This window comes from Labeo rohita, chromosome 24 (genome assembly GCF_022985175.1).
Source record: "Labeo rohita strain BAU-BD-2019 chromosome 24, IGBB_LRoh.1.0, whole genome shotgun sequence".
NCBI lineage: Eukaryota > Metazoa > Chordata > Actinopteri > Cypriniformes > Cyprinidae > Labeo > Labeo rohita.
Window position 1 is genome coordinate 15,449,377 of NC_066892.1, and position 9,937 is coordinate 15,459,313.

A 9,937-nucleotide genomic window follows, 5' to 3' on the forward strand; every position below is an offset into this window, starting at 1 on the left:
ATTTTTTTTTGTTCTACTGTAGGTTTTTTTTTGTCTTGTGGCTTTTAATTAGTTTTTTATTCTTATTTAATTGCTGCCCTCGAATAAATATTTTTCTGGTTGACTAGTAGTCGTTCATTTTAAGCATTAGTCGACATTAGTCATATGTTTATTAATAAAGCATATAAATCATAATAATAAGCCTTTAGTTGCCTAATTAGATTAATAAGCGCCCAAGCGCATGCAAAAAAAAACTTGCCACAGCGCACCGGCAGACATAATAATTATGAATGTGTCAGGGAAAAACAGCAAGGAGACTGCATTAACGTTTTAATAATGTATTGATAAACTAGCGCTTTCTTTGTTTTCAGCTTGAGAGATAAAATCGGAGACACTGACTTGTCATCTTCGCAGTAGTCGATGCGCCTGTATGCATGTTTCATACGGATGACATAATCTGAGAATATTTATTTTCTATTTGAACTGGTTCATTTAAAAGTAGACGTTTCACTCTCTATAGATATGTTTTTCATGTCTGTAAGGCAAATATACAGGGAGTTTCAAAGTTTTGCGCTCGAGATGGCAGAAAGCGCATCCTGTTTGCTTTATTTTACAAAAGCGCAACGTTTCATTGTTATTCTGAGTGTACACAAATAAAACGGAGAGTCTTTACAGATTCGAAAGATGTATTACTTTATCTGTATGACCTAAAATGACGGAGTATTTTAAGTGCAAGTGATCGCACCAACGCCTCCATCTGTCATGCAGTAAGTGCGCTACTATTCAGCTTCCACAGTCTGCACAGACACTTCAATAGTGCATATTTTCTAGGTTAACATTTGTTTGAACTGCCATGTAAAGTTGCTACTACATACATCTTTGTTGAAAAGCCATATTTGAGGTTGATGAATGATAGGTGAGTGTTTGGATATCCTGCCCAATGTAGCAGACTATATTACCACATAGACCAGCCGTTAATGATATGTCCGTCACAGATTGCGTGACTCCGCCTCTTTCCTGTGGAATTTTTTTTTCTGTGACTAAGCGACGAATAAAATTTTGGTCGACCAAGCCTCTTCTTGTCAACTAACGGTTAGTTGACTTTTAGGGTGCAGCCCTAGTGTGTGTGGTTTTTTTTGTTTTTAGGCTAGTAATAGTTTTTTGCAATACTGACACTGGTGACAAGAATTATGGTGTCACAAATTTCTATGATGTCACAAATTTTGATATCATAAAGACCTCATTTAAAGCAAAAAAAATAAGTATATTGTGATATATATTGTTGCAGTGAAATAAAAGTACTCATATTGTGATATAAGATTTTGGTCATATCGCCAACCACCACTGCAAAGCAAAAATACCAAAAAGGTTATGCAAAGTGTATGGTGGCATCCAGAAGACTGAGACCACTAGTGAAAATGTTTAAATATTTCATAATCCTAAAAGTTTGTTTGTGTGTGTGTTTTCAGGTTTAGATTTGATTTTTAATCCCAAATTTTCAGTAAGGTCTCAGACTTTTGGACAAGAATCAGATCATTCTTTAATATTATCATTTATACTGATAAAAGACAACACTCTCATAACATTTTTGACAAAATTTTTAGTGTTCTGTTTATTTGTGAGAACCTGTGTATTCTGTTTCATGCAGCGAGCCTCTAAATTCCTCCAAAATTAATCTGAATAATACATCAGCTCATAAACTAATATCAAAGAGTGCCTTTAGTTAAGTGACATCCTTTTTTGCTCATCTGGGTGTAGTCTTCAAAACACAAATGAACTGCACTCAGATCAGCAGCTGAGTGAGACAAATATAGAACGAGATAGAGATTAAAAGAGAGAGAGACTTAAGTACCAGGTCTGTTGCAATACCTTCAGCACACCACTATGAGGCAGACCTTCAGTATGAAACAGACATAAAGAAGTCTGACCTTGCCATGAATGCTATTACAGCTCTATTATTACCCTCAAACCACCATCACTCATGATTTTTCGCTTTCTGCTGTGCTCATTTAGACATTACTCATAATAACACTGCTTATTTTTATGTGTTTTTTTAGAGTAAACTAATACGTACAGTTGAGGTCAAAAGTTTACATACTTGCAGAATCAGCTAAATGTGAATTATTTTACCAAAATAATAAGAGAGATCATTATGCTTGTTATTTTTTATTTAGTACTGACCTGAATAAAATATTTCACATAAAAGACATTTACATATAGTCTACAAAAGAAAATAATAGTTGAATTTATAAAAATGACCCTGTTCAAAAGTTTACATACGCTTGATTCTTAATACTGTGTTGTTACCTGAATGATCCACAGCTGTGGGTTTTGTTTGTTTTTTGTTGTTGTTGTTTAGTGATAGTTTTTCATGAGTTCCTTTTTTGAACAGTTAAACTGCCCACTGTTCTTCAGAAAAACGCTTTAGGTTTGGTTTTTCAGTATTTTTGTGTATTTGAACCCTTTCCGACAATGACTGTTTGATTTTGAGATTCATCTTTTCACACTGAGGACAACTGAGGGACTCATATGCAACTATTACAGAAGGTTCAAACGCTCACTGATGCTTCAGAAGGAAAACCGATGTATTTAGAGCTGGGGGGTGAATACTTTTGAACAGAATGAAGATGTAGCCTATACATTTTTCTTATTTTGCCTAAATATCATATCTTTTTTTTCATTTAGTGGTGCCCTTCAGAATCTACAGAAGATACTTACATGTTTCCCAGAAGACAAAATAAGTTAAATTTATCCTGATCTTCAAATTCCAAAAGTTTTCACCCCCCGGCTGCATCTTAATGCATCAGGTTTCTTTCTGAAGCATCAGTGAGCATTTGAACCTTCTGTAATAGTTGCGTATGAGTCCCTCAGTTGTCCTCAGTGTGAAAAGATGGATCTCAAAGTCATACAGTCATTGTTGGAAATGATTAAAATACACAAAAATGGAGATTCTGCAAGGTGTATATAAATTTTTGGCCTTAACTGTTAATAGAAAATGGGTTATTTATTCTTAGTTGATTACAGGAACTGAACACACACTGCTGTGTCCTTTTAGAGAGAGTATTTTTTGCTCTATTGAAGTTTATCTGTGGGGAAAACGAGACACACGTTTCCTGCATCTCTTGAAGTCTGTCACAATTCCGTTCTCTGCGAATGCAGGCGCTGAACTCCTATCAACACGACTCCAGCATTAGACGATTGATGAATCAGCTTGATTTCTACATTATGCCTGTCTTCAATGTGGATGGTTACCATTACAGCTGGAAGACGGTACTTCTGTCTGTTTATCATATGCCTGGACCTCACTGAAATTAATTGTTCACGGCTCTGTGGTGTTAAACACGCAATATATCTTGCCTTTCTGTAAAGTATATGAGGCCGCCAGGCATAATGAAGGAAAATATCTAAAGTTTCTCTTTCTCTCCCAGGATCGCTTTTGGCGGAAAACTCGGTCAAAGATTCCAAAGTATCATTGTCGGGGAGTGGATGCCAACCGAAATTGGAAAGTCAAATGGTGCGGTAAGTTGTTATTCAGAAAAATCAAATAGCTCCTCGTTCAAAATGAAGAGCCCTGGTGTTCATAAACAACCGTTCCAGAGTATGTAGACACAACTTTAGCAGCCAATGAAGATGCTTGACACACAGATGAAAAATTAATCAACAGAATGAAATATTTACAAGCACAATCTTGTATTTGAATTTCCTTATGTAATACATGAGGTAATTAAGATGTTAGAATCTATGTTTGTGTGTATGGCTACATTTTTAACAATGGGTTTCTCACATTAAAGAAACACTCTAAAGCTGTGGTTAAATGCGTTTATTAATATGGTACAAAACATCCTCTAAATTTAGTCAGTATTTTATTCATTCATGTTATAAACATTAGTTTTTTTCAATTATAATCTAATTTAACATCAAATTTTTTCTAATGTCATCAAAAAATACCATTTCAGGTAAAGAGAAAGTATTAAAACAGATATTAAAATCAAATATTAATGGCATACCTCACCCAAAAATTAAGATTACCCCATGATTTACTCACCCTCAAGCCATGCTAGGTGTATATGACTTTCTTCTTTCAAATAACACTGTTCTTTCTTAATGGCAGTGAATGGAAGTCAAGATTTTGAAGCGCAAAACAGTGCATCCATCCATCATAAATGTAAAAATGTTTTAAATATGGATACTTTTCTTACACAAACACATCGATTCACTTCAGAAGGCCTTTATTTGCCGTCCGGAGCCGTGTGGAGTACTTTTTATGATGGATGGATGCACTTTTTTGGGCTTCAAAATCTCAACCCCCATTCACTGGCATTATAAAGCTTGGAAGAGCCAGGGCGTTTTTTTTTTTATATAACTCCGATTGTATTTGTATGATCCCTTTAAATAATAAATAAAATAAAATATTCAAACATTTGCTGTCAAACAGCATATCTTTGCTAGAACTCTGCAGAACTAACCAGCACTGACCAGCTTAAGTTCAGCAGGGTTAGGTTTGCTTATTAAAAAATGTCTCGATTTATTTTTCTCAAACTTCAAGGATGTTCAGTCCAGTTCTTATTTGCTTCTGAAGGACACAGGAATAATGCCTGTCTAAAAATGTTCACTCTTAATGCTCTAGTGGATAATGCTTTTTCAGTATTTTTGTGTATTTGAACCCCAACAATAACTGTATGATTTTTGAAAATAATCTTTTCACACTGAGGACAATTGAGGGACTCTTATGTAGCTATTACAGAAGCTTCAAACATTCACTGATACTTCAGAAGGAAAACCAATGCATTACGAGCCCGGGTGTGAAAACTTTTGACCTGAATAAAGATGTGTACATTTTTCTTATTTTGCCTAAATATCATATTTTTTTCCATTTAGTACTGCCCTTCAGAAGCTACAGAAGATACTTGCATGTTTCCCAGAAGACAAAATAAGTTAAATTTACCCTTATATTCAAATTCAAAATGTTTTCACCTCCTGGCTCTTAATGAATTGTGTTTCCTTCTGGAGCATCAGTGAGAATTTGAACCTTCTGTAATAGTTGCATATGAGGAGTCCCTCTGTTATCCTCAGTTTGAAAGGATGGATCTCAAAATCATTCAATCAGTAGAGCCAGTACATTTTTTAATAAAACTCTATTTATTTTTCTCAAACTTTAAGGATGTTCAGTCTAGTTCTTCTATGCTTCTGAAGGACACAGGAATAATGCCTTTCTAAAAATGTTCACTCTTAATGCTCTGGTAGATAATACCTGACACCATGATAGAAAATACATAAAGAATGAACATGAGTCAGCAAAATGCCAAGGGAGGAAAGTATTAGTCGTCTACCTCCACATAGTCGGAGCAGAAAAGGCAAAGATGAAATAATTACTTAGAAAGCTATATAATATTTTTCTACACCTGCTGTCTTGCTGTTTCTCATAGATGAGGGTGCATCCCTGCACCCCTGTGATGAAACATACTGCGGTCCTTTCCCTGAGTCAGAGCCTGAGGTCAAAGCCGTTGCCAAGTTTCTACGCAAACACAGGAAACGGGTCAAAGCCTACATCTCTATTCACGCCTATGCTCAGATGCTCCTCTATCCGTATTCCTACAAGTACGCCACTATACCAAACTTCAACTGTGTGGTGAGTGATTTCTGCCTTCAGACAGTCCATATGGGTGGGGATCATTTAGTAAATATTCAAAGGATTAGTTCACTCCTGAATTAACATGGTCTGGAACTTTACTCACCCCCATGTCATGCAAGTTATGTCTTTCTTTCAGCCAAAAAAAAAATTAAGGGTTTTGAGAAAAACATTCCAGGATTTTCCACTATATAGTGGACTTCAATGGGGATCAGCGGGTTAAAAGTCCAAATTGCAGTTTCAATGCAGCTTCAAAGGACTCTACACGATCCCAGCCAAAGAATAAAGGTCTTATCAAGCAAAACGATTGGTCATTTTCTAAAAAAAATTATATATTTTCTAACCACAAATGCTCATCTTGCACTAACTCGACTTTGCGCATTACGTAGTGATGTTGGAAAGGTCACGCTTGCCGTAGGCGAAGTACCAACCCAGTATTTGCAAAGCAAACATGCAAAGAAAGTCAAACACACTTTACAAAAACAAAAATGTCAGACGATTTAGAATTTTTTTGTACACAGACAAAGAACTAAGAACGTCTCCTTTCCAATGTGATTATGTAATGCATGAAGTCATAGACACACATCACAGAGCTAGTGCAAGATGAGCATTTTTGGTTAAAAAGTATACAAATTTTTATTTTTTTCTCAGCTGGGATCGTGTAGAGTCCTTTGAAGCTGTGTCAAAAATGCAATTTGGACCTTCAACCTGTTGATCCCCATTGAAGTCCACTATATAGAGAAAAATCCTGGAATGTTTTCCTCAAAACCCTTAATTTCTTTTCGACTGAAGCAAAGAAAGACATAAACAACTTCAATGACATGGGGGTGAGTAAATTATCAGGAAATTTTAATTCAGAAGTGAATTAACACTTTAATGTCCAAAGAATGTAAATAATCAATTTATTATTTTAGAGCAGATGAAAAACTTTAGATGTACAAATCACATTTTGACCATATTTTGAATGTGTGTTTGTAAGAATAATGTGAATAAAATGCAACTTTCTATTTAGATAAAACAACAGACATGCAACCAGTGTGGTCCAATTTACAAGCAAATGACTTCACTGAAAAAGTCTGTTTTAGTGAATCAAAAACATACAGAGCAACTAGTGTACCCCAATTTGTGAGTTCCTTTTTACTGAGTCAACACAGTGTGACCAAATGTCAGTGAATTTAGCGTATCAAACACATACAGCACAACCAAGGTAGTCTAATCCATATTTTTCCATAATATTTATTCATCAATTCTACAGATCTGGTGCAAACTGCTTACCCACAAAACATTCAAAAAGTATTTAAATATTTAAATCTTAGATGTTTACTAAGATCCTTCTATTATCTGTTAAAACCCACAATGATCTTTTAAATATTAGTAAGCTTAATATATGCCTCACATCTCTTGCAAAATCATGCACTGCATTCAAAATATCACACACACATCTCAAAAGCAAACATTTGTTTTGCGTTGCAAACACCTTTGCCATAATATTATATTTTTGGATATATCATATACACACAGTTATTCAAAACCTAAAGCTCTTCTTTCATAAACTCCTGTGTACATTTCTGTACAAGACTGAAAGTAATTGGCTGAGAAATGTTGGAAAATTCACGGTAAACACGAAAGCACGACTGAAAACAAACATTTTTTCAAATGACAGTTGCTGTTTTGAAATTCAGAAGGATGCACTTTTTATGTATGCCATATATCCATTTCAAAAGTACAAATTTACACATTACTTGGATATTGATTGAAAGAGACTTGATAGGATTCACAGTTACACAGTTACAATGACACATTACAACGTCATTGTGTTTTATATAAAAATATATATACACTGCCCTCCAATAGTTTGGAAACACCCCTGGTAAAGTGGGGTTTTGGACGATATCAGCAAAAATCCTGATCATTTTTTGGTGCAAATACATTAAAGTTGACATTATCATTGAAGACCAGCAATAATAATTTTCATTTTGATTACATAATAATGGGAATACATACATGTCAAAGTCAGACGTGTCCCTTTGCCAGCTGTGATGCCTGGTTACTGGTGTAAACTTGGCCCAGGTTTTTAAAAGATTTTTGGGTCAGCACACCTTAATAGCTTCAACAATTGCCAATTAAGTTTAGAATACAGTGAATTTAGGCCCAGATTATGCAGAGCTGTAATAGCTGCTAATGCTGGACATTTTGATGAATCAATGAAGTTTTTAAACAGTATAAACTGTTTATGCAATAAACTGTTTTCGTAATTTGTGTTGTCCCTTATCAGTGCAAAGTTATCACAACTTAAAAAGGATTCATGCCAATATTGTCCAAAGTGCACAGAAGGCACGGGTGCATCTGTCAGGTACAGAAGAGTGTATATACGAGTGTATATATGATGTACTGTACAGTATATAGTAATTATTTTGCAATAAAAAGATACATAAACATACACACACAAATAAATAAATAAATAAATACAATGTATTCTCCATTTGTTGATGTAGTGTCTAATGAATGAGTGTATAGTACTGACAAATATGTGTATGATTTAAAAGCTTTGTTTGGTTTTGAGTACAGGTGAAATGGTTTTGAAGCGATTGTTTGATTTTGCCAGAGGAGTCAGGAGTTCTGTGAATTTAGTTTGAACATTTGGATTAGTGTTTAAGGTTTTGAGAAAATGAGTGATGGTTTCAAAAAATGTGTTTTAGCATTTTTAGAAAAACTATAATAAATTATATATCACTGTGTTTCGGTAGTGACAAATTTGGGGAGAGAACAAATATTCCAAAACGTTCTGAATACAAAATATGAGAATTAACTGCACATTTACACACATATTTTTTGGAAAAAGATATTTTTTTCAAGACGTTTCCAACTCTATAGAACGGCCCATATAGGGTTCTGTAGTAAACACTGCAAAAGTATAATTTGCACCCTGGAGTTTTTAAAGCGATTCAGTCTTTAAAAATACAGAACTCGATAACATTTACCAGAGGGCAAAACATTAAACTCCTCATTAAGAATATGGAATGGCTGAGATATTATTTTCAGGCTTGCCTCAGTGCAGTTTCCACATATATCGACTGGATAGCTGTTAACGCGCACAATCTTTTGACTACACTTATCTGCGAGCTTCCTTAATGATCGCCCGGACCAATACTTGAGCAGATTTGAACCTCTGCTCTTCCCCCTCAGGAATCAGCAGCCCAGAATGCAGTGAGCGCTCTCTACTCAGCTTATGGAGTGAGATACAGATACGGCCCTGCCTCCACCACACTTTGTAAGTCAGGCATTCGGCCTTTTCTTCAATCAGTGACATATAGCTACTGCATGTATGAGTCATCAGCTCTCTGTCTGCCCTCTGTATGCTTCTGACTCATGACTATTTCAATATCAACAAGAGTCAGTGTCCAGATGTGATGTAATGCATTTTTTTTAATTGCAGATGTGAGTTCTGGAAGCTCAATAGACTGGGCCTATAAGAATGGGATCCCATATGCATTCGCCTTCGAGTTACGTGATACGGGCTACTTCGGCTTCCTGTTGCCAGAAGAACTGATTAATCCAACTTGCACAGAGACCATGAGAGCAGTAAAGACCATTGCTTCAGGCCTGCTGAAGAAATGTACTAAATGAAACTTTTTCTCTCTCCCTCTATCAATTTCACACCCATAAGCCATAGCAGTGTCTATTAGCTATGAACAAATGTGCCTGTTTTCAATTCCTTTTTGATAAATCAGTAACTAAGACTTATTTATTTTATAAACTACTATAAAAAAGCTCTACGTTAAACAAAATGGTATAAATGTAAACAGTGAAGATGTGCAAGCACTTGAATTGTGAACTAAAAAGTGGATTTTACTTTTGAGGGGCGAATATACAGTGAGCTTCAAAAAACAGTAATGCCCAAAGAATGTAAATAATGCATAGTGTTATCTTAAAATGGGTTTATTTTAATGTAGACGTTGTGTATCACTGCAGCTAAAATACAGCTTTGATTTTGTTTTGAATGGAAAAGGTCAACTGGGAACTCTAAAATGAGCAAGACAAGAATACATAAAATTGCTGTTTTTGTTGTTTTGAAGAAAACTTATTAAAGTAATTGTAACGTGTATAATTAATTGTACTTGCAAGAGCAATGTTTACATTTGTACTCTTACGTACTTTTACGTTTTGGAGTTTTATTGCAATAAGTCAGTATTTATTTCAGTGAAAACATACAGTACTTTGTTATATACAGTATAAAGTGTCTTGCAAGTTGGCATTTAAGATGATTTTTGTATCTTACTGTTTGTATCTACCAGCAGGTAGATTATTAAAAGTGGTTTTATGATAACA

At 35.0% G+C, this 9,937-nt stretch overlaps 1 protein-coding gene across 2 annotated transcripts in view; it reads left to right on the plus strand.

The window, feature by feature from the left end:
- cpa6 (carboxypeptidase A6) overlaps positions 1 to 9,937 on the plus strand; it is a 28,802-nt gene extending 18,865 nt beyond the window's left edge. For both annotated transcript variants that reach the window (XM_051098463.1, XM_051098464.1), the window contains 5 exons: positions 3,139 to 3,249; positions 3,408 to 3,498; positions 5,406 to 5,608; positions 8,795 to 8,879; positions 9,045 to 9,937. In XM_051098463.1, the coding sequence (XP_050954420.1) occupies positions 3,139 to 3,249; positions 3,408 to 3,498; positions 5,406 to 5,608; positions 8,795 to 8,879; positions 9,045 to 9,235 (681 nt within the window). In that variant the 3' untranslated portion in view covers positions 9,236 to 9,937. The remainder of the gene's footprint in view (positions 1 to 3,138; positions 3,250 to 3,407; positions 3,499 to 5,405; positions 5,609 to 8,794; positions 8,880 to 9,044) is intronic.